The sequence below is a fragment of the Melospiza melodia genome, chromosome 3 (assembly GCF_035770615.1).
Source record: "Melospiza melodia melodia isolate bMelMel2 chromosome 3, bMelMel2.pri, whole genome shotgun sequence".
NCBI classification, from domain to species: domain Eukaryota; kingdom Metazoa; phylum Chordata; class Aves; order Passeriformes; family Passerellidae; genus Melospiza; species Melospiza melodia.
In genome coordinates, this window is record NC_086196.1 from 46,798,247 (window position 1) to 46,821,746 (window position 23,500).

The following is a 23,500-nucleotide window of genomic DNA, read 5'->3' on the forward strand; positions in this document are numbered from 1 at the left end:
GCTCATGAACTTGAAAAAGCAGCTGTGATTTATCAAGTTTCTCCTAATGGGAAATGTGAAGCCACCCTTTTTTAACATGTGTGTTCACTTAAATCAGTCCATAATAATCTCTAAGATCCATTTTTGGATTCCACAGTTGATGCTTATAGATCATTATTTCTGTCTACAACCAGAGTCCATAAGCTCAATTCTGGCAAGTAGGAGCTGGCTGAAGAGCACCACTGGAGGTAATACAGCAAAACTTGCAGGACTTGATCAGTTTCAGGCCAGAGTAAGTTTGGTAATTGCAGATTTGCTGCATCCACTAAAAGACTGTCTCTCTCTCGTGCACCCAGATCTGTGCCTATGCTAGAGAACATCACAGAGACGTGAAGAAGAGGTGATTCTGATGTTCTTTAGTTAATTCTTATTAATAAAGAATAATGGTTTTAGTTCCTGTGTTCAAGGCTTTCTTTGCTTGCACATACAGAGAAAACATTAGTGCTTGTAAATGAAACTGCCAACATGTGTAACAGCAGTGCATATTATGAAATCACAGATGTTTGTTCCTATGACAACCACCCTGAAAAATTAAATATATAGGCCAGACTCTTCATGACCCCAGTAACCTGTAAACTGTGATTATCCTTCTCTCCAGTAAGACCTTGTCCTCAGCCCTTGCTAAAATGTTATAACATTGTGACAAAGTTCTTTAAAAGAAAGAGGCTTAGTGGACATTCACAGCTTTGTAATATGCTGTTGGGTTTTGATTGCAATTGTAACACTGCTGCTTCTGCAAATCTTTCCTGAAACTGATTTCACACAGAAATCCTATATTAGGATTTTTATATTTGGGGGTTTTTAGACATTTTTATACCACTAGCAAAGTAGGATTCATAGATTTAAATCTACACTAAAACATAAATAAGATTGAAAATACCCTAGAATTTAGAAAACGTGCATTAAGCTACCTTCAGCTCCGCTGTCTTAGACAACACTTACACAAAAAAATCCTATAAAAGAAATTTTTTTTTTACTGCCTCTTAAAATGATACATTATATATTTTTACAGCCAATTCCTTATCCTTCTAATATGGCAGTAAAAAGCTAAACCACGACTGACTTCTGGTACAAGCATTTCAGTGGTGAAGAAATAAAGTACCCCCTGTAACTAACATAAAGTGTTCTGAACTGAAAACTCAGTGAACACTATGACTTCAAAACATGATCATTTACTTCTAACTTTTAGTCCTTTATGTGGCCCAAGTGTGTGACAGTGCTTGATTCTTCCAAGGTTTTAGGGCTTTTCTAAATACTCGTGATGGAAAACTTTTTTCCAGAATCAAAGGTACAAAATGTAAACAGATACAATGAATTCACCTTAATCTGCTGAACAGAAACAGTTTCTTTGTGAGAAGTACAAACCACTTGTGATAAAGTATGGAGTACTGATACTGAGAGCAAACTATGGCAATGTAAACATTAACATTAGCTGCTCTGCTAATTTCTTCTCAAGTATCTAGCTAATGTATTGCTCCACTGGTGCTGAAAGTAGGACTAGGTTCTCATTTAGTCGTGTGTTCCCAAATTACAGTTGTACTGCCTGTACCCCAGAGAGGAAAGAAAGGAGCACTTACATCATCTCTCTGGAACCAGACTAACTACTGCCTACTTCATCTTATGGTCTCTGTAATTCCTAGACAGCATCCCTTTGAGACATTTTCAGCAATGCAAAAATCTGTGACACACTGGCTCCTTAAGGACCAATGTAATGGAAAATTTGAATTATTTGACTTAATTTGTAAGTGAATAACAAAAGTCAGTCTAAAAACTTTTAAGCCCTCTAACATAGTTACCCTAGACTTAAAGCTTGTCTCCATACTCCAGTAAAGGGGTATTCTCCAAATGAAAGGGTGTAAGAAGAACCTGAGTTAGCATCTGAATTGAAAATAAAATCCTAATTTCAGCAACCCTGCACATTAAACCAGTGCAACACTCAAGTTTTTTGCAGAAATATGACTTTTTGCAATTCTGGAAAGAAACATTTAACAGATAAACATTTAACTGTTGGGAGCAGAAGATTGGTTCTGAGCTGCCCCAACAATGGGGCAGGGGGTCCTGGGGCCCTGCCCAACTCACCTGTGTAGCACTGGTCCCAGCCTGCTGGGTTATACTGGAGTGCACTGGGATATAGTGGGCCAAACTGGTTTGTACAGGTCTGGACTGGGTTGGACAGATTGGACCAGGCTTAGACTGGGCTTATAGGGAGATATGCTGGGACATGCTTGGTTTGGTCAGTCTAGAGAAGAGGAGAGTGAGGGGAGACCTCATGGTGGTCTTCAGCATCCTCACAAAGGGAATCAGAGGGACAAATATCGCTCTCTTCACTCTCACAACCAGTGAAAGGACTCAAGGAAATGGCCTGAGACTGAGTCAGGGGAGGTTTAGGTTGGATGTCAGGACGAGATTCCTCACCCAGAGGGTGTTTGGGCACTGAACAGGCTCCCCAGGGAAGTGGTCACAGCACCAAGCCTGACAGAGTTCCAGAAGTGCTTGGACAACACTCTTGGGCACGTGGTGCTACTCTTGGGAATGGTGCTGTGCAGTGCTGGGAGCTGGACTTGATGATCCTTGTGGATCCCTTCCAACTCAGGGGATTCCGTGATACTGAGCTAAACTGGTTGATACTGGCCTGGACTGGGTTATACTGGGCTGGACAGCCATATAGTGACCTGGGCTGAGTTCAGGCTGGGACCTACTGGGCCCGGCTGGTTCATGCGGGTCCGGCCGGGCCGCACAGCTCGCACAGCCCCGCTCCGCCGCCGCCCCTCGCGCGCCCCTCCTCACGCGGCCCTCCCGCCGCCGCGCGCACGCGCCCAGCCGACCCCTCGCGCGCCGCCGCCACTTGTTTTGGAGGCGCGCGTGGTCCTCTCCGATTGGGCGCCGCTGCCCCGCCCCGCCCCGGCCCGGCCCCGGGACGGCCAGGGGAACTACATCTCCCGGCGTGCCGCGCGCTGGCGGCCCGGGAGCGGCGGGCGCTGGAGCGGGGTGGTGGCGGCGGCGGCGGTGCCGCGGCTTCGCGAGAGGATCCCGGGCGCGCGCGGCGGTGCCGCGGACAGGTCGCGGTGAGCGCGGCGCCCCCGCCCGACGGGTCCCGCCGCCCGCAGGAGCGGCCGCGCCGGGAGGAGACGCTGCCGCCGCCGACCCGCTGCGCGTCCCTCTCCTTCCTGTGCCGGCGGCGGCGGGGCGAGGGCTGCCTCCTCCTCCGTCAGTCGCGGCAGCGGCGGCAGCAGCATGAGCGGCGGCAGTGGCGGGCGGAACGCGGCGGCGAGGGCACGGCCGGCGGCGCGGCTGCTGGCGGTGCTCGGCTGCGTGCTGACCGCGGAGGCCCAGGTGGGAACCGGCGGCTGGCGGGACGGTGCGGCGGGGTGGCACGGCTGGGAGCGTGGCCGGGCAGGGATGCCCGCCGGCTGTGGGCACGGCTGCGGAGCCCTCCCGGAGCGGCAGCAGGGCAGAGGCGGGAGGCGAGGTCACTTCGAGGAGTCATAGGGGAGAGGGCAGCTCTGGGCCGTGTCATGGGTCGGCTCCCCGCGGAGAAGTCGGGGAATGTCTTAATGGAGTGTGCAGCCCACGTCCTTCCCCTTCCACACCCTGCGGCTGGCACTTGCCGGGATCCAGCCCGGGGCCGGTGTCGCCGGGAGAAGTTGGTTGGCCTGGGAGCCAGAGGTAGCACCAGTCCGTGGGATACGTCGGGGAGCTCCGGACTGGATCCTGCCCGTGGCTTCAGGCAGAAAGTTCGGTGCCCTGATGAAGTCTGTGAGAAGCCATATGTTCCAATGGTGATGCCAATGCCCGGGCTTGGCTTGTGCTTAGGTCGCGTCTGTTTGCCCACATTACCGGCAAGGATGAGAACACGCAGTGCTTCCTTCTGTAAGCTGCCTTCCCAGCTTTAGGAGGACGTGTGTCTGTAGTTAGGAGCTCGATGTTCATCCACACTGTGACTGATATGATCGCTGGTGTCAAGTAGGAGAGGCTTTCAGCTGGGCCAAAGATGTTGGAGAGAGTTTATTGAGGAATACACCATCCACATGGAGCAAAGCTTGTCCTCTGGATTATTATTTCTCTTATATTTTCTAAATTTCCGGTTGCATAATATGCTGTACTGTAAGTGGCCACCAAAGGTGGTGATGACAGTAGCATAGAGAGCTTTTATTGCAGCTTTTTTGTTGGAAGTTGAGGTTTTCTCTGATTGACATTATTTTAGTAACTATTTTATCATAACTAAAAGCTAATTGAAATGGAGTTCTTAAAGAAGCACTTAATAAAGTGGCATGGGGTTTTTTGTGATGCTTGGCAGAGAAATTGGTTGTTACTGTTTCATAAAATTGTTAGTATATTGAGTTCAGAATTGTGCAGGGAACGACAAGCTAACCAATAGTTCTTGGAGTCATGTTACCTGAGGCTGTTCTCTCATTCTGCAGCCATGGCAAAGGGAAATGTCTGAGGAACAAAACAAGGTGTCCCAGGTGGTCTTGTAAGTGTCGAAGCAATTAAAGTACAACAGCCTGATAACACTAATAAGGTTGTTTATATGAATAGATTGCTTATTATTTTATGCATTTATCCAGCTTTTTTTCCTTAATATTAAAGTGCTGACTGTGTTTTTCTTTCTAGATTTTATAAGGAGAAGTTGATGCAGGTTGGACATTGACCTTGTCTTCTGAAAGGTTGATTTATCTTGGAGACGATAAGTTAAAAGTTTCACTTCTCCAGTATAGGTCTGATACCTGTTCAAGAACTAAACTAGGTTTGACAACACCTGGAAGTACTTTGATAAGCATATTGGAAAGGTAGAAAAAATAGCAGCTGCACCATTTCAGATGATTTCTTGAACACAGATGATAGTAGGCTAATGCTTTTAGAGTTTATTTAGAGCTCAAAGAAATTAACAAATGAAAGAAACTATGATTGTTGTCCATTGTAGTAAAAGTGTGTTAACTTAGAGTACAGTTTGACTTTATATTTGTAGACTAAGTTAACTAGTGTAGTTCAATTAAAAAAAGGCAAAGTACCAATGGTGTGAATAACAAAGTAGGTCTTGCAATACGTAGTTTTAACTGTGTAGTACACTGTTCTTATTTTGGTATCTCCAATTTGAAAAAATAAATTAATTGGAAGATCCAGATGCTGACAAAAATGAAACTATTTTCTGCATGTTCTTGGAGTGTTGCACTGTGAGTCAGAGCACTGAAGCCTGCACTTAGACTAATTAAAAAAACCTCTGACTGGCGTACTTGAAGCCAGTGTTGCTGTTGCATCACTGTGCTGTGAACTGACTCCACTGCTGTGCAGTATTAGTGTTCATGCATGCTGTTAAAGTATTTTATAATTTGTGGTTTGGTACAGATACAGCTTAGTTTAATTTTAGAGCATGCTTTCCAAGGAAACATTGATTTTGCTATTTTTTGTATACAGGGAGCTAACTGTTCCAGTTCTGAAAAACTTGTGAGGAAAAAAAATGGAAAAGTTAGTTTGCTTGCTCTAGTACTCTGAATTCATTTTTCTCTTCATAATTTCCTAGATCAATTGTAGTTTCTGAGGATTCATTTCTGAAGCTTCATTGATCTAGGTAAACTATACTGCATTTTCAAAGTTGTTCTTAGAATTGAGGTCTTAGTTAAATAAAATGGCTGCAGCTTTTTATTCTTCCATGAAGATTAGACACTGAATGTAACTATTGCATTTACCTGGGACATTTTTCCCCTGGAAGAGCATTTTCCATTTTGCATAGATGGTAAAATTATTTTTGTAAGCAGTGGATAGTCTTACAGGCTGGTCATCAAAATAGTTTCCTACTCTTTATCTTCTCAGTCCAAAAAAACTTCCGTGTATTATCCTCTTTATACAGTTGAGTAATATTTGAGTAAAATGTTCAGAGTTATCTCTTTGCCTTTCTATATTATAATGAAATGTTAGACTTTTTGCTTTGTGGTATAGTGTTACCTGTAAGGGCTGTGCCTTTACAGATTTTGCCTGTGTGTGATCAATAAGAAAATTTCAAGTTTTAAATGAAATTATTATAGACTAAAGTGCATGGGGGTTTTCTCTCTGTAAGCATCATTAATAACAAGCTTTTCTTCTGACTTTGAAGTTGGCAGTTGTGTGGACTGTGAAAAAACTGTAATTACACATGGGCTCTTTGACAGTTGTTTGCCCAGGTTTGATTAACAAGGCAAGCATAACAGCAGGAAAAAAAATTTGTTTAAAGTATCTTTCCTTAAATTAGCTTTACTTCATTGCCATATCTGCTCTACAGAATTGTGACAGCCTATTTAGTGCCTCAGGAAAAGTAGGATCTACATAAGGTGAATTTTCCACTTAAGTGCTTTATTGCCATATCCTCACTTCTTTATTCTCACAGAGAGTTGGGGGAAATCCATTTTCCAGGCCTCCTTTATGCTTTATAAAGGAGCATAAGCCTACAATTTGTTTTCTAGTGGCTCTTTTACATCAAGCTTGGTTATATAAGGGTATCTGTTCTGTAAAGTACAGGAGTGATTTATCATGCATAAAACAGATTAGATGATTTCATAATCTCATCTGTGTGAAATCTGTGGAAGAAAAAAAAAGGCATAAAATATATTTTGTCTCCTTTTCCACACAACATTTCAATAGTTAGAAGTTCTTCTCATCCCATGCAAGGTATAAGATGTGTGGGCATTTCTATTTTAAATAATTTCTAGGCCATAATGGGTGTCAATGAAGAACAGAAGCAGTAAGCACCAGTGTTTGGTTCCATTCCCTTTTAAACATGTCTGAAGCCTTCAGACATGTCTGTAGTAGTTTAAGAAGCTATGCCTAAGAGAGTTATTTTAGATTTATTGAAATTTATTATATAACTCTGCATAGAATCACACTTTCAGTATTTCCACCTTTCAATAAAACACCACCAGGGTCTCAGTGAGAGTGTTTCCATAGCCTACTCTGTGGTGTTAGTTGGATCTGCCCTCTGTGCTACATGCACAGTCCTGCCTTCCCTTTCTGTGCTGGCAGTAGAACTTCTGCACTTGCACTGTGTGCTGCTTTTCCTAGAGGTGCTCCTAACCTAGTGCAGTGGCAGTACAGCTTGCTGTCCTGGCACAAGAAGAGGGATGAGGCCTGGAAAAGTCATACTCAGTTTCATGATAGATTCACAGCATTGAAATATAGATCCCTGTGCCTGGTTTTTCTTTATTTATTTGTTGAATTTATTTGTGAAATTGCAAACTTCTTGGGCGCAGAAGAACTTATACTCCTTTTCCCCATGCCTCTAAGGAAACTAGATGGAGTGTTTTCACACTTTGAGAAGAAATATGAAAATAAGATGACAGTGTGTGATTGTTGTTTTTTTTTTTTTAGGCAATTTGACTTGTGAGCATTTGGTAGGAGAACAGTTGATATAGAACTTTGCTAATATACCATGTATTTGTAATTTGGAAATTCTTGTTGCTCATTCTTCAAAAAGTTCTATATGCTGAAAGTGTCAACAAATTTCAGGGGTGAAGTTAATCTTGCTAACATTGATTTAGCAATGCATTTGGAAGTGGGCTTAAGCTCAAAGTGCTACAGTTTTTCTTTATGAGATGTGTTACAGAGTTTCTCATCACATTTTGTGATGTTTCTCATCACTTTTTGTGATGAGAAATATTTGCTATGGAACTGCATTTCACTAGTATTTCTTTCAATTACCATCTTTTTCTCTTTAAAAGATTTTTCTGCAGTTAATATTCTATTTCTATATTAAAATAAATGTTAATGTATTTTTTCAATAGCTCACAGGAGTCCTAGATGATTGTTTATGTGACATAGAAAGCATCGATGACTTCAATACATTCAAGATCTTTCCCAAAATACAGAAACTGCAAGAACGTGATTACTTCAGATATTACAAGGTACACTTAGAATGGTATTTTTCTGAATAATTTAAATAAAATGCAGAAAATATAGGAAGGATTGCATATCAAATCAACTTGCCAGTGTTAAGCTGCCTATTAGAAGCCCACAACTTTTTAATTTGGTTGAAGCAGTTTTTTAGTCCCTGACAATTATGTTGGTAATGTCTTGTTTGCTATGTTCATCCTGGAGTCAGTGACAGTAAATTATGACTGCTTTCATTCAATTGATAAGTAGTAATTTTAAAGATAGTGTCTTTGCAAAAGGAACTGGAAAAGGATCATATTTTACTAATTTTATGACAGCACGAAGTGCTTATCTTCTAAGAAATGTGTGTAATTTGAAATGGAAATATTGGCATGAATTACTTTGCTGATAAGTTACTGTCTTATTTCTGATTTTAGTGTTTGTTATTCTTTTGAAAAATAGGTAAAACTGTTCCTTTTTCAAGTAGTATGTAATATCACTTTTTATTACTTGAAGCATTTTTTGTCTGTGTTACTATCTGATGTGCAAATGAAGATTTGAAGCCTGATATGTCTGTTTTCAGATAGGCTTAACCTGAAAGTGAAGTTGCATTTTGACTGAGCTAATCAGGTGGCTGCCTGCCCCTGGAAAAGGGAGCTCACACTCCTCTAGGGCAGCATCCTGCCCCTTTGCTACTTTTACCTCTCAGAAGAATGCATATCTTTAACCTGGTAGATATTTAGTTAGGGTATTTCCATTTGTCATTTGGTAGGGGGTTTTGTTGGTAAGGTTTTGTTGATTTTGTTGGGTTTTTTCGTTGGTTTTGGGGTTTTTTCTCCTCAGGATGTAAGAAGTCACCTAGCCGATCTGGAGTCAGAGTAATATTAAACTCAGGCAAGATGGGGTTATGAGTGAGCAGAAGGAGAAAGCACTAGACTCTAACTTTTCTACCTTGAGCAAGCAGTGTAATGTACATTCAACTGCACCTTGAATCTCCTGCTACATGATATAGTTCTAAATTCACTTTTCAGGAGAAACAGGATATGTGCAACTTCAGTACTAATATATCACATAGTAGTGGTAATGAGATTCTCCTGAGGTAACAGAAAGATAGAAAACAAAGATGAGGAGCAACCGGTATATGAGACTTCATAACACAGTAACTTCATCTTGCAAATTTAGAGCTAATGTTCATTTCAACAGCAGTTCTGCAGATCATACTCTAAAGCTGTGTTGCAGTCCTGCCTCATCTTTTATACTGATCTTTGTAACAGATGAGCGGTTCCAAGGGCCTGCGTGCAGCCCACCCAGCACCACACTTCACTTAGTACTTCAGTGGTGGCAGGGAAGAATTTGTGTTGAACAAACAGAGTAAGTCAGTCAGAACATTCTTCACCCTTTCCTGTTTCAATAAGCAACGGCTCATTTGATCTCCCTGTGCAGAATGATGGAAGTGCTTTTAAGCACATAAATGGAAGTGGAAATTGTGAAGGTAGGTGTTGTGGTTTAGGAATGGTACTCCCCACCAAACCACGCACCACTCACTCTCCATGATGGAGGTGAGAATTGGAGGTACAAAAGGTAAAGATCATGGGTTGAGATAAGAAGAGTTTTCTGGAAACAGCAGTGAGATAAGAAAATGATCAGTAATAGCAACAGTACTAATGACAGAGGGCATAAGAAAAGAAGTGATTCACACAGAGGTGAAAGCAATAGACAATATCAGACGACTCCTTCTGCCACATTTTCTCCACTGGAAAGAACCCCTTCTCCCTGGAAGAAAGTAGTTTTCCCTGCCCCTGGCAATGATGTGTGGTGGTATAGAATAACTCAAACCTTAATACTGAATGGATGAGGTCGTTTTTATTTAAAGGCCAGAAAAAACTTGTTGAAGTCTTGCAGAAATTGTGCTAGGTGGTTTCTAAATAGCAGAACACTTCCCAATGAAAGAAATAAACATTTGTGTCTCTAATTTTATACATCAAAACACACCAACTGTGGAAGCCTCACAATCAAGAATGTCTTTTAATTTGTGAAAGGACTGAATAATACTGTGAGTGATAACAATGAAACCTAATACCTCATACTCTGAAGATGATTGGATGTTCTATGTAGACAGTACACGATTGGTTTGATAAAAGTATAAGTGCTATACAACCTCAGTTTTTGTGTGTAGTGGTTTTCAGTGCTCTTCAGTCATTCTTGGACTAGTACATCTTCATTCCCATGTGTTCTTTCTGAATTAATCTGCAGTTTAGGCAGCAGATTATTTTTTATTTTATTTACAGCATTCCTCTGTGCAAAAACAGTGATTGCCTAGTTATTTATATCTTCCTCAGTGTGTAAGCATTTTTTTATTGTGAGAGTTTGCTTTGAAGAAGGCTGTAATTTAACTATTTTAGCTGATCTTTTTTGATAGAAATTGGTGGGAGGTGAAAGTTTTATATGATGGGCCTTACTGTGAAGGTGATGTAGAATGTAAAACTATTTCTTGCTTTATTTGAAAAGATATGAGTGAACAAGTACAAAAAATAATTTTGCATTATTTTTTTCTAGGAATGGTGTTTGTGTGTTCAGTAGAGGAAATGGGGGGAGGCAACCTAAAATCTCTGCTTTTATTGTATCTGAGCTTGCAAGGTTTGAGCTGTAATGAGAAGATATTTGTCATCACTTCTAAGAAGTTGTACCATCTGCTAAATGTCTTGTCGGGGGTTTTTTGACTGAGGAATATCTTTAACATTTAAAAATAATAATCTGTTTTTAGTTTGATTTTGAAATCCAAAATCTTATTTAAATTAGTAAATTTCACTTTCACTTATTTAAGTTAGTAAATTTCAATTTAATAGTGAGAGATTTCATTTCTGGTTTAATATATTATGTGTTTGTGTTCATTCACTGGAGACCATTGTCATTAACAGTTTTACTGCACAAAGCTTCATCTTATGTAGTTAGAGAGACTAATTAAAAGAATTTAAAGGATTTCCTGATACTGAGAGCTTTTTTCTACAGTTGCCTTATGTCAGTGTGGATTGTAAACTTCTGGTTTTATATGTTTAGGTCAACCTGAAGAGACCATGCCCATTTTGGGCTGATGATGGCCATTGTTCTATCAAAGATTGTCATGTAGAGCCTTGTCCTGAGGTATGGATTGAATAATAATATAATAGAAAAAGGGATTTTGGGTAAAAATTTGCTAATTTGCAGTGGCTAGTACTATAGTACTAGCTAATGATACAGGCACAACTAGCAATACTTTTTAGTGGGAACCTAAATTTAAGTGACCAGTTTATTTTCTATTCCAAAAGTATAAATACAGCCAAAATATTTTAAGGTCTTAGTCATTTTATGGAGAAAGTGGAGAGCTTCAAGAGTAAATCTCTTCTGACCTCCAGCACTGTTTTGCATATAGCATGTTGATAAGGTAAAGGAGCAAGTTAATTTTTCAAAAAACAAGTTTGCTTTGACCTCTATGGGAATGATACCTAATTTGCAGATTTTAATCAAGTATTTCTATGAGCAATGTAAAAGCTGTGATTTATTTTTTGTTTCTAGAGCAAAATACCTGTCGGAATTAAGGCTGGGAGCTCTAATAAAGTAAGTACTCCTTAATTTTTAAAGTTCTTTCTGATTTTTTTTTTAATCTTAAATTTAGAACAGCTATGTGACTTTTTAGTATAAACCTTCAGTGTTCCCACACTGATGAAGTAGTTAAGTGATCATTTCCTGTATGTGGTTTAACCTTTCTGCCTTTATGTATAGTAGTGTTTCTGTCATAGCTGGTACTGTTGTGTCATTTTGAGCCTGTCATTGCTGGAGAGCTGCTGCAGACTGAATCAATGAATGGCAAGGGACAGCAGTGCATGGCCACAGAATGCCTGATGCAGAATTGTTACTTCATTTCTTAGTACAGGTCACCTTTTAAAAAGCTACAGGCTAAGATGCACAGAGGCAGTAGCAGCGCAATCTTTTTTAACAATCATAAGTAATCACAACATCTAATATTAAAAGAACCCAAATGATTGCACGGAGTTCTGCTATGCCTTATTTTTAAGAGATCATTAGTCCAGAGATGATTTGGTCATTAGTCTAAAGACAGTTTAGGCAAAAGTGGCCAGTGCAAACTGGAGCAGTCAGTCTGTGCTGTTGGCCTTTGCTTGCGTCTCTCTAAGCCATCCTTTCTAGATCACCAAGTGATCTTAGCAAAGCTAAAAAGTTAAGAGGCTATATATGCATAGGATAAGAGGTCAGAGCAGAAGGACTACCCACAAATCCCACACATCTGAAACAGGGTGCCCAAGAATGAGGATTTTAGCAGTTAATGGGTTAATGGTGCCCAAATGAGAGATCTTCCCATTGAGTGCCTTGACTGTATTGTAAGCACTTACCTCTTGATTAACTATCATATCTCCATTGTCCCCAGTGCTTTCTACCTCACAGGGCAGGCTGGGTGTAGTTCACCAGATCATAAAGGACTTATGAACAGGAGTGTTGGCATTGGGTTTAGATCTCATGCCAGGAAAGGTTATCAGAGATAGCTGAGATGAGTACTTCATTGAGAATTGATGACTTGTGTGCTGCTGTCTGGAAAAGGGCAGGCAAATCTGTCCAAGCTTTAGCTCAAGAGGAAGAAATCTTGTTTCTTTTACACATACATTGTTAACTCACTTTGAAGTAAAGACTGCCTCTTCATTTAAAGGTTCCTGGTAATCAGTGAAGAAAAATCTTTCTCACTGACATGGCCTAAATGTCAGTTGTTTGCCATTCCAGCACAAGCAGCAGTTGTTTTTCTGAAAAGCTGACACTATCTTTGGGTAGCAGATCTTGTGTTTTAGCTGAATAATGTGTTGCCAGTTCTCTTTTTCATTGACTCTTTTATCTTCCAAGCATGGTTGTAGAGAAAATGACTCCAGGAATGCCATAATGCCTCCTAAAGAGAGGGACTGTAAACTTTAAAAACTGTTTCAGAAAGGGTTCTTTCTGAATTTGAGCTTCCTGATTGATTAATCTTGAGAGCCATAAATAAGGTGTTAAATAGTAACCAAAGAATATGCTGTTCTTTGGATACTTCACATGAGCATACCAAATTTGATTTAGGAAGTGAAAAAATGGATGCCTTTTGCTTTCACCACAATAAACAAGGTTGGATAGATTCTTTGGGAAGCTGTCATTTGCTGTATGTTCGCTACAGTGGTTTCCTTTGAGTTGCCTTGCAGGTTGTTGAAACCAGCTACAGTACTGAAAGTTAGGCAATTCTGTACCTTTAATCTGCAGTAGAAGACATTAAAATGTGCTGCTTTTCTGGATGAAATTTGCCATCAGAATGGACATGAATCTTACCTAGACCATTTTCTTACTTATGGTGCAGTTAAGTGATCTTTCGTAGAGCCAATCAAAAATTTACAATCTCATTTAATATCCCTTTTAAGGAAATACCAAATTCATTTTAGTATGAATGTTTTGTTTCAAGGACTGTGCAAGTACTGTGCTATTAGCCTGTGCTAATTTCCCATTTGGGGAAATCTTACACCGTATGGCTTATATGTAAAGTACTGGATTTAAAAAAAGGGTGGGTTTTTTTCCCTGAGAACACATGCATGTCCAGTTTGTCTTTCATCCTGATAGTATTGGTCTTGGAAAGCTGAAAATAACCAAAGGCATCTTTTTAATAATGACACTTATGATCTCTTGAATAGATACACTCACAGTAGAATCCTGTGGAGAGGTTTTCTGTGGCTTCTGTCCAGTTTTCCATTGCCTTTCTCTCCTAGTGTAAAGGAGCTTGTAAACTTCTAGCTTTATTTGGGTTTTTGTGGGGGATTTTTTTTTGTTTGCTGAGCAATGAAGACAACAGTTCTTTTGAATGCTCATCTAGCTGCAAAGACCAAGGTTACACTTGTAAAGCTTCCCCACAGGAGTGCAGTTGGCAATAGATGATGTCTTTTTAATTCTTGACACCACCATAAGCCTTTTGAAATAGTGCTGTAGAGGCACACAGTAATTTCCTTTTCTATAGTTCTGTTGCATTTGAGTGGTGAATGCATATTTTGTGGCTAGACATTAAAGCTGTATAAATCTTTAAAGCAAAGGACAGGATACAGTAACTCCAGGTTACAACATTCAACTTCGTAATTTACTTCCTGCCCTTCTTTTCTGTTGTTTTTTTCCAGTAACTGGCCTTAGGAGATCCTGGTTGGCAAGAACAGATATTTTGTCCTGATCTTGTTAGGGGTCACAGAGCACTGATCCAGCAACTGTTGTTGTTAAACACTGGCGAATAGGAAAGCCTGGAAACATGTTTTGAGACCTGAATGTTTATTTTGTTAGAAACTTTTAATTTAGGATTCTAATCTTGGCAGTAACCTTTTTTCACTTCAGGGTAGGGATTGGTTTGCAACTCTAGACATGCAGAATGTTTGCTTCAGCATCTCCGTATGTTATTTCATCAGCTGTATCTGTTTCAGTCTAGGTTAAGGCCATTCCTTGTTCCCATTTTTCCTTTTAAAATCCATACAATGCTGAAGAATGCCTGCCAAATACAAGAAAATTGAGTGAGAAATTCTTCTGGAGTAAGCATATATGGGCAAGGCCCCTAACAAGATTTAAATTATTTGTTTTTTCTAGTCTCCTTTGTGTCTTAGGTCTTCTGCTGTTTTTCCTTGTGTTGGTCCAGGCAAATGAATTTTTAAATAGCAAATAATTCTGCTTACTCATCTGAACAATTTTAATAAAGTTTTTTTTTTTTTTTAGTGATACATATTATGGTGGTACTTTGCCTCTGGCATCTTGACCACAAAGCTGTCCACAGAAAAAAAATTACTCTTTCTTTTAAAATTTATAATTTATTTGTTTTAATAATTGACCTAAGGTTTAGTCTGGAAAAAATACACGACCCCCCCCCCCCACCAATCCAAAAACCCCCAAAAGGAGGAAATTGAGTTTATCTTTTAAGATAGCATTGTTACTACCTTTTATGTTCCTAAATGTAGAAGAACTTTCTGAGCTTTGTGCTGGCAGATGTAAATTCCCTGCTTACATAACCATATTATTATAGAATAGTGGAATATAATCTTTAATTCTGCAAATGTTTTCCTTAGACGTGTTCCAAAAGTAAGTATTTCAGTGGATTACTTTTTCAAAACTTCTTCAGAATCAAAGTTCAGCATATACATTTCCATTTTGTCTTTAAAATAAGCAAAATTTGAGTTCAGCTGAAAAAGCTTGTCTTCCAGACCCATCCACATCTGAAGTGGGCTGATGAATTGGATTAAAGGAAACATGAAGGGAAAATGGCCAAAAGTAATAAATATGCCTACTAAAATGAAATGAAACTTGGCATATGATTATACTTGCAAAAAAAAAGATGGTAAATAAGTATCTGAAACACTCCATGTAGGGGGTTTCATAACAAAAGAACTCAATTTAATCAAAAGGCAAAACAAAATTTTGACATCTTTAGCTGAATTCCCTGTAGCAGTTAAATTCAGAGTGAAATCAGCCAAATGAATTTAAGTGAAAAAAAATCAAAGTAAGAAATGTTCCAGAACCATAACTGCTTCTAGAATTAGAGGATTTTCCCTAATACTAGGGATCTCACTGCTAAACTTGGAAAGACCTTTCACAACACCTGTTCTTGAGGATTTCAGTAATTCATTTGCGTATTAAATATGACTTTTTTTACAGTATTCAAAAGCAGCAAATAATTCCAAAGAATTGGAAGACTGTGAGCAAGCTAACAAGCTGGGAGCGGTTAACAGTACCTTAAGGTATGCTGTGATTTACATCAACACTACAAAAATAGTAAGAAAGGAACATTTTTTTTTCTCTGTCGGGTGTGGTGGTTTTTGTTCTTCATTCTTCCCATTCGAAAGTAAATGGGAAATGATGCAAGAACATCTGAAGGTAAAGGTATTAAATGATAAGTAGACTTTTTTTTGTTGTTTAAAGTGTGCTTTGATATTACTTAAAAGAAATATCTTACAGCATCAAGAGTCAGAAGAAACTTGCAAATAAAACCACCTTTTCTCTATTCTTTTTTCTCAGCAACTGTGTTGGATTAAGGGGTTTGGTCCTGCTTTGTCCCACTGTTGCACTGATGTGCCTGTTTGTGATCATTCAGTGAACCAGATCAGGGAGTTGAGCTACTTTTGTTGTTGGTAAAGTTATTTTAAACTTGGATCAATTCTGTGATCTTGCTTATTGCATGGCACTGTCAAGGTTGGATGGGAGGAATTCTTCAGGATGGTGCTACCCCTAGGCACAGAAGTCTGTGGAACAGCATCTAGAAAACATAGCACTCTACTGGATTCCTCACTTTTGAAAAGCAGAAATAGAAAAATCAAATTTTCACTGTTAATGGAGGGATATGATGTCTTTGCCCACAAATTTCAGCAGTTCTACCTGATAAAGATTTTGAAACTCTTTCTTGTGCCATGAAAAAATCACAGTTTCTGCCAGGTGTGTGGTGTTTTAGGGGAAGTAAGAAATTATTATTTCTGTTCCATTTCTGTAAGGCAAAAGAATGTGACACTGTAAATGGAGAGCTAGAGAAAATGCCTTTAGGGAAGTAGGATAGATAATTAAAGTTGGAAGAGAGCAGGTAATGGATCCTGCAAGTGGAGGACAAGTTTGTGCTTTGCAGGAAAACCTCCATGTTCTCTATCTAGCATTGCATTATCCTCTTGGTTTTGAGTTGGTTTCCTTTATAAGTTGTATTTCTTGTGGTTATCAAATCTTGTCTCTTGGTAATTAGCAGAGAGTTTCCTCACCTAATGCCAAGTATGTCTCCTGTTGTGATTTGGCGAAGGTTAGAAGTTTATCTCGTAGAATTGCCTCTGTTTGTAGCGTTGAGCTGGTGCTAATTTGATCAAACAGAATAGGTTGTTTTTGTTATTTCAAGGCACTTCCCTGCACCCCGGAGCAGAGTTCCCAATCTTAACTTTGCTTACATTTTGCTGTCAGTAGTGTGGCATGAGCAGTTCTGTGCTGCACAGTCACAGAAGGAAGGTTTTGGCACTGTTTGTGTTTCATAGTGTGGGAGCTTCAAACTATTTGTCTCTCTAGTACAGCGTACCTTTGAAAATGCTAGAGTGAGTGGAATGCCATTATTATTAAAATGGCTTAGGACAAATCATATTCATAGAGTACTTTAGCTTAGAAGAGGCATTTAGACATCTAGTCTCCCAATAAAAAGTAAGGCACTAACAATTGTAGCTTTCATTGAAAGTACAGGTTATGAAAATAGGGTGATTCCTTCCTCCCCCACCCTCAAAGTGACAGCTGCTGAAGTAGTACTTTGAAATGTGTTAAAATGTACTATGAACATATTTTGCCAAGCTCTTACTGAAGAAGAGAAGTCACTGCAGTTTGTTCAAATAATGGTGAAATCTTTGTCTCAACATCAAATTGACTTTTGAAAGTATTGCAGTTGATGCCTGCTTGAATCTCATTGCATTTAACAAGGAATAGCTCCATATATTCTCAAGTTTCAGATATACTGACTCAGAATCCACTTCCAAGCTATATGTAGGTTATATTTCTTTCAGAAGCTCTTATTGACATTGTTTATTAAAAATTTAAGATGAATTTTTTTTTCCCCTCAGTAACCAAAGTAAGGAGGCTTTCATTGACTGGGCAAGATACGACGATTCACAGGATCATTTTTGTGAACTTGATGGTAAAATATTGAAGCTTTTTCATAGTGTTTGTTTTATTTGCTGTCTCATTAAAAAATGCAAAAGATCATATTTTCTGTACAAATAGCCATTTCTACGAAGTATTAATTTTGTTCCAAGTGACAGAAAGGTGATAGCATCATATCATACACACAAAGTGCAAATTTTTGCAATTTTACAAGGAGTGTTTGGTAACCTACACTGTGCACATTTACTGTTACCTCCTTTTAGTATATTGAACAGGAGATATTTGTGTAAATAAAAAAGATGGTAAATGGGAGAGGGCTAACACTTTTTTAAAAAGCTTCTCACAAAAAAATTGCATCTAGCACAAATATAAGACAAATGGCTTGCAGCTGGATATTGTTTTGTTGCTATTTTGTTTTGTTGCTATTTTACTATGCTTGGATTGAGTTTGTTCCTCTTCCAGCCTTGCTATTTCCAAATGATTTCTGCATCCTCATTTGAAAGAACTTTCATATTGTTAAAACATTAGGATACTAGATTGTCTTTCCTCTCCTTCACGTCTGTGAGTCTTTTTATTTGCTTGTAACAATCAAATTTCAGAGGAGTGTTTTTCAGGTAAGTGTGGGAATTGCCATCTTCAGGATTGACTACTGAAGTCCTTTTTAATAAATACCTTAGAAAGCTTCCTATGCAAGGAATATTTAGGGCATAATATTAGATGTTTTCGTCTACCTTTAGGCTTGTGTTTGGTGTCATCTGAGAGAGCAGCAGCTGCAGTGGACTGAGCAGTGGACTTCTCTTTCAGTACTTCTGCTGTGTCTGATCTGAACACTTTCTATGTGAGCTGTTTCTGTAACAGCTGATGAGCATTACTGTAGATCTGAACTGTTGTGTGGAATTATCTGCTCTTGTCTCTACTATCTTCAAGTTGTCTACATGCATGTTTTAGTAATACTGAGCTGTGAAAGGTATAGTTGAGGAGCATTTCTTTTAGAAATAATGCTAACTTAAGTAGTTCCTGATTCTACCTCCATCTCTCCTTATATCATGCCCTGCTGGAGGAGGCTGTCCCCAGCTGTGTTCTTCCTGTGTGGTTTTTTTTTTGCACTGGCTCTGGTGTGCATCTTTCTGCATGGTAAGCTGATTAAGCTTACCTAAATAGCGGGAAAGTAAGTTGCCATCTCCCTGCCACCTCCCACGCTGTTGTGATGAACTGGCATGTCGGGTGAGTTTGTCATCTGGGGCAGGGAGAGTGAGAGAGAATAACTACTGGGAGTCATGGGGAGGAAGCAGAAACCCTTGCTCTCTTCTCCTCTCTTCCTGTTGGGCTTAATCATAAACTAGATAAGAGAATTGATCTAGCTGAAAAAACTTACCAACCTGGGTCACCTTTCCATCTTTCTGTTGCATGGCTCAGCAGAGAACATAAACTCAGTATGTGGATAACAAGAAGAAAAATGGACCCTGAAGTGATCAGGGAGTGTAGGAACTGCTTAGGTTAGCCACACTGTCAAATAAATAAGTAAAATTGTAATTTGACTTTCTCTCATTTGGCACTCGTTGTTGTCTGTCTTGTATCAGTGTCCTTTCTTTGTTTTTGCTGCTGCTGCTGAAGCAATGCTTAACTGCTCATGCAGAATCATCTCTTTTTTTAGAGCAGTTTCACTCTCTGTTTCTGTGGGGTTTTTTGTTATCTGAGGAAGTACTACGTGGCACTTCTTGGCCTATTCCTATGAATAAGTCTCTGGACTTTCAGCTTGTATTGTATGTGGGGTTTGTTTAAGCATGAGTTGATCCTGACCTAGAATTTCAAAGAGTGATGAATTCCTCCTGCTTTTTACTTGTAAGAAATTGTTGTAGCTTGAAGCAATTTCTTTTTCTACAATGTTTTTAAGCAGAGGGAGCCTTGTTTCGCAATTTTCTGTGGATAAATTACCTGAAGTTTGTGGTGAACTTCTGAGATGAGGGTATAGCTTGTTGAAAGGCTGCTTAAGTAACATGCTTCCTGTTGTAACTAAGAGATATGTTCTGCAATATGCTGAAAGTTTTGTACAGTTAAGCAATGTGATTCAGACTTTTCTGCCAGTATACGAGGGTGTTTGGAGGAAAAATGGATTTAGCTAATAATTTTACAGTATGTAGCAGCTTCAAGATGTACTACTTTGAGCTTGTCTCTATTAAGAACCTACTGTATGTAGTTATATCCATTTCATAAAAAACAACACCCCCAAGCAAATACTGCCAGACAAACTCTAAATTTGGAGGCCATTTAAAACAAAACACTGTTTATGTCTTTAGCCTAGGGTAAGGGAATATAGTGCATGTCAAGTGTTTATGGTAGATTTAAAGAAGCAACATAGATGATCATCAGACATTTTAGAAATTAGAGACAGGAGACTTTGGAATATACTATGTGCTTTTGAGCTTTGTATTCAGTGTGTATATTGCTGCATTTTTACATACATGACATTTAAAATCCAACTGCAAGACAGATTAGTATTATGAGACCTCTTGTTTATATTTAGTTCTGTGAGACTTTTTAAATCTTTTTCAATTGATCACTTAGCATATGTAACAAAATGTTTCCTATTTAGATGAGAGATCTCCAGATGCACAGTATGTGGATTTGCTGCTCAATCCAGAACGTTACACTGGATACAAGGGGCCTTCTGCTTGGAGAGTATGGAACAGCATTTATGAAGAAAACTGCTTCAAGTAATTGGGAGGGAGAAGAAGCCTTTATTTTTTATACTTGTACCTCAGTTTAGCTAAAAACTGATCTTTGTGTTTTTTAACTTATTTTTTAGGCCTCGATCTGTCTATCGTCCTTTAAATCCACTGGCGCCTAGTCGGGGTGGGTCCTGCCTGTTTTATTTTCCAATGCACTTCTTTTAACATAGTGACTGTTGCAGTACAAGGAATACAGATAACAATCTTCAGTCTGTAGGTGTGCTTTCTGCTTTTTAAATTTCTTCTGTAGAGATAGCTGTCCATTTTTAATATTTAGACTAAAGCGTGTGATACTTTATTACATACTTATCCCTATTAATAGGCTCATTAATGTCAGGTGAGCTGATATGAAAACTAAATTGTAAGTCTCAAACTGTTTGCAGCGTGTCACACTAGTTTTCCATTCAAAATGGACTTTTGTATTCTTGTTTATTTTTTCAGAAAGCATTTAGTTTAGTCACTTCAGTTCATGCTTACTCTGGTGTAATATGGTTGTACATTTCTCATCCATGGTGTGCAATGTATTGCAAGTGTACAAACAATTGCATTATTTGAAGGACTGGACACTTACAAAGAATCAGTTATGTGCAAAATTGTTTAAAAAAATATTCTAGTAACTTGGAATTTGTTTTCAAATTTAAGTTGAAAGCTATAACAGCATCTTTCAAATGAACCAGCTTTCCTCTGTCAGTGTGTATTATTTCCCTTAAAAATTAACTATGAGACAATAGATGCAGTTAAAAAATCACCATCCACTAGAAAATCAAGATACCTCAATATTTATAATTACTAAAAGCTGATACACACAAATAAAAAGCATTGTGAGAATTATTTAATGCAGCGATCAGAATTTCAGGAAGGAACACTGGACTGATTGTTGACCAGTGCAATCTAAAGACTATGGCTTCTTAACCATTTTTCTGAAGCTAAAGTACAGCTTTTAAGAATATGTGAATCAGCTGCTGCTAAGATTTGAATTTCTTAGTGACTTTCATTATTATAATGTGTCAAGTCTTGTGTGGTCTGGAGGAGTAAGAATGGAGTGAAGGAAATAGCCTATTTTTTATAAATTAAATAACATTTCTTGCACTTCTTGGGTGTTTGTATTAAAGTCTGTGTTTCATTACTGCCTTGCTGTGGAAATTATCTTTTTAATGCTTATGCTTTTTTTTTTTTTCCCCTCTAAGGAGGAGATGATGGTAAGTCATCTTATTTTCCTTGACCTGCAGAAATGAAGTAAGATCTAGAGAGTTTTGGATTTTGGATTTATTCACTTTACAGTTATCAAATTAGAGCAGGAATGTTATGTTTCTGTTATTGAATAAGAGAGCAGGAAGGTTATTTTTTTATGCAGATTATTGATCAGAAAATGTTTTTAATGGACTCATACTTTCTTTTGGAGTAAGGGAAGGAGTGGAGAAGAGCAAAACACAATTCTCTTCTTGGTTCTTATTCTTGTAACAGAATATGTGTTGTAATAATGTTATTAGTTCTTCCAGAAGCCCATTGATACTGATGTCAGATCCCTTAAAAGAAGAGGGACAATTTCTTGTGTGTTTTCTTGAATGCCCTTGACTTTGGGAATACTGAGAGAGAGTGGGGGGAAAGTATTTGATCTGCCTACAGTGAGGCAGACTTTAAGATTTTTCAGCCGACTGAAAGCTATTGGGCAAAAGATCTAAGTCTAAAGGAAGCCTTTAGGCAGATTAATGTGAAGGCTGTTAGAATTGCACTCTGCCATCATGCCTTTCACCAGCAGTGCAAATAATCAAACTTGTGCTTCCATACACTGCTGAATGCCCTGACCAGTAGCTTAAGCATGCTTGTTCATGTATTTCTCCTATTCTGTCCCCAACAGATTTAAACCAACCTCCAAGTTAGCTGCTTCAGTGCCTATTCTCATTTTAATAGCTAAATTATTTAACTTCATGGTAAATTAGATGGCAGCTGATGTTGTATGCATAGTAATATAAAGATGTTGTAATGTTGAAAATGAATATTCTTCATTTAACCATGTACTTTGTATTTACAGGAGAATCTTTCTACACGTGGCTAGAAGGTAAAGGCTCTTGGATGAGTTAATGTAGTGTTATATTCATTAGAAGGAACACTGTAGCCCTTTTTTAATCTCCTCAAATATTTTTCATAGTGTAGGCTTTTTTGTAAATTGTACAGAGCTTTCAAGTGCTGTTCAAATACCTCCTACCTTGAGGGTCTTTAAAAATCTTCTCATTTACTTAGACAGCATATTCCTTAAACATTTAAGTGTTTTATCTTTCATAAAGGGAGAATTCACTTCATTGTCAGTTACTTTGAATTTTCTGGCTATTTTAGGCATTTAAGCAGAGGCATTATTAGTAGTAATATTGGTAAGCATCATTATTTGGAAACAGCTTTAAAGAACATTAAAGATTTTGGTGGCTCTGTTCCCAGTTTATAATCCAAGTCTGTGTGTTTAGAAGGCAAAGCAGTTTTCTTTTTATTCATATTGAAATGGAAATTATTATTGCAGTAGTAGCAATCAAAATCCCATTTTAGAGGTGTGCAGAAAATTAAGTAAGTCAAATGTACTTACTTTTAAAATTAGTTCATTCTGCCTTTCCTAAGCCTTTACTTGTCTGGTGGTATGGTAGGAAAGCATATAAATTTACATGCCTTTAAAATATAATGTCTAAGTGAGGACACATGTCAGCCTCCCAGGTAGGCTTCACCATCAGCTCTTCCTGCTTCTGTTTGTGGAGACTGGAGTGGCAGGAAAGTTGCCCAAACATGTCTTTGAGAGGAACAAACTCTTAAATTTCAAGTGTAGTCTCTAACTTTGGTTCTAATTGGAATTATAAGTAATTTCTGCATATAAATTATATTCTGACATCTCAATGCCACTGTATTTCCATTTACGCTGTGGAAGTCTGTGTTCATCAAGTCATATTTTCCAAGGTTTTGTCCTGTGCATTAAACTCTTCAGTGACTTTGCAGTACAGCTATAAAGAGATATTTTTGCTGTTTTCCAGTGCTGTAAGATTTTCTGGGCCTTTTGGTGTTTTTCTTTAGGGCCACTCCTCTAATTCAGTGGTAGCACTAATTGTAATTAAGATGGGTCACAATATATTTCTGATTTCCAGACTGTAAAAATTCAACATCAATTCAAATTTATTGCTCAAACAGTGGAGGCATCTTATTTTTGTGTAATTGAACAGATTATATTTCTGTGCCAGTAGAACAGATCCTTATTTGACTGTGTTTACTAGAACACA

At 38.6% G+C, this 23,500-nt stretch overlaps 1 protein-coding gene across 1 annotated transcript in view; it reads left to right on the forward strand.

Annotated features, from left to right (window-relative positions):
• The first annotated feature begins 3,258 nt into the window (after nucleotides 1–3,258).
• ERO1B (endoplasmic reticulum oxidoreductase 1 beta) overlaps nucleotides 3,259–23,500 on the forward strand; it is a 28,961-nt gene continuing 8,719 nt past the window's right edge. The window contains exons 1-10 of the mRNA XM_063151600.1: nucleotides 3,259–3,372; nucleotides 7,791–7,910; nucleotides 10,936–11,019; nucleotides 11,431–11,472; nucleotides 15,559–15,641; nucleotides 17,478–17,551; nucleotides 20,111–20,231; nucleotides 20,324–20,370; nucleotides 21,434–21,445; nucleotides 22,279–22,305. Coding sequence (XP_063007670.1) covers nucleotides 3,274–3,372; nucleotides 7,791–7,910; nucleotides 10,936–11,019; nucleotides 11,431–11,472; nucleotides 15,559–15,641; nucleotides 17,478–17,551; nucleotides 20,111–20,231; nucleotides 20,324–20,370; nucleotides 21,434–21,445; nucleotides 22,279–22,305 — 709 coding nt within the window. The 5' untranslated portion in view covers nucleotides 3,259–3,273. The remainder of the gene's footprint in view (nucleotides 3,373–7,790; nucleotides 7,911–10,935; nucleotides 11,020–11,430; nucleotides 11,473–15,558; nucleotides 15,642–17,477; nucleotides 17,552–20,110; nucleotides 20,232–20,323; nucleotides 20,371–21,433; nucleotides 21,446–22,278; nucleotides 22,306–23,500) is intronic.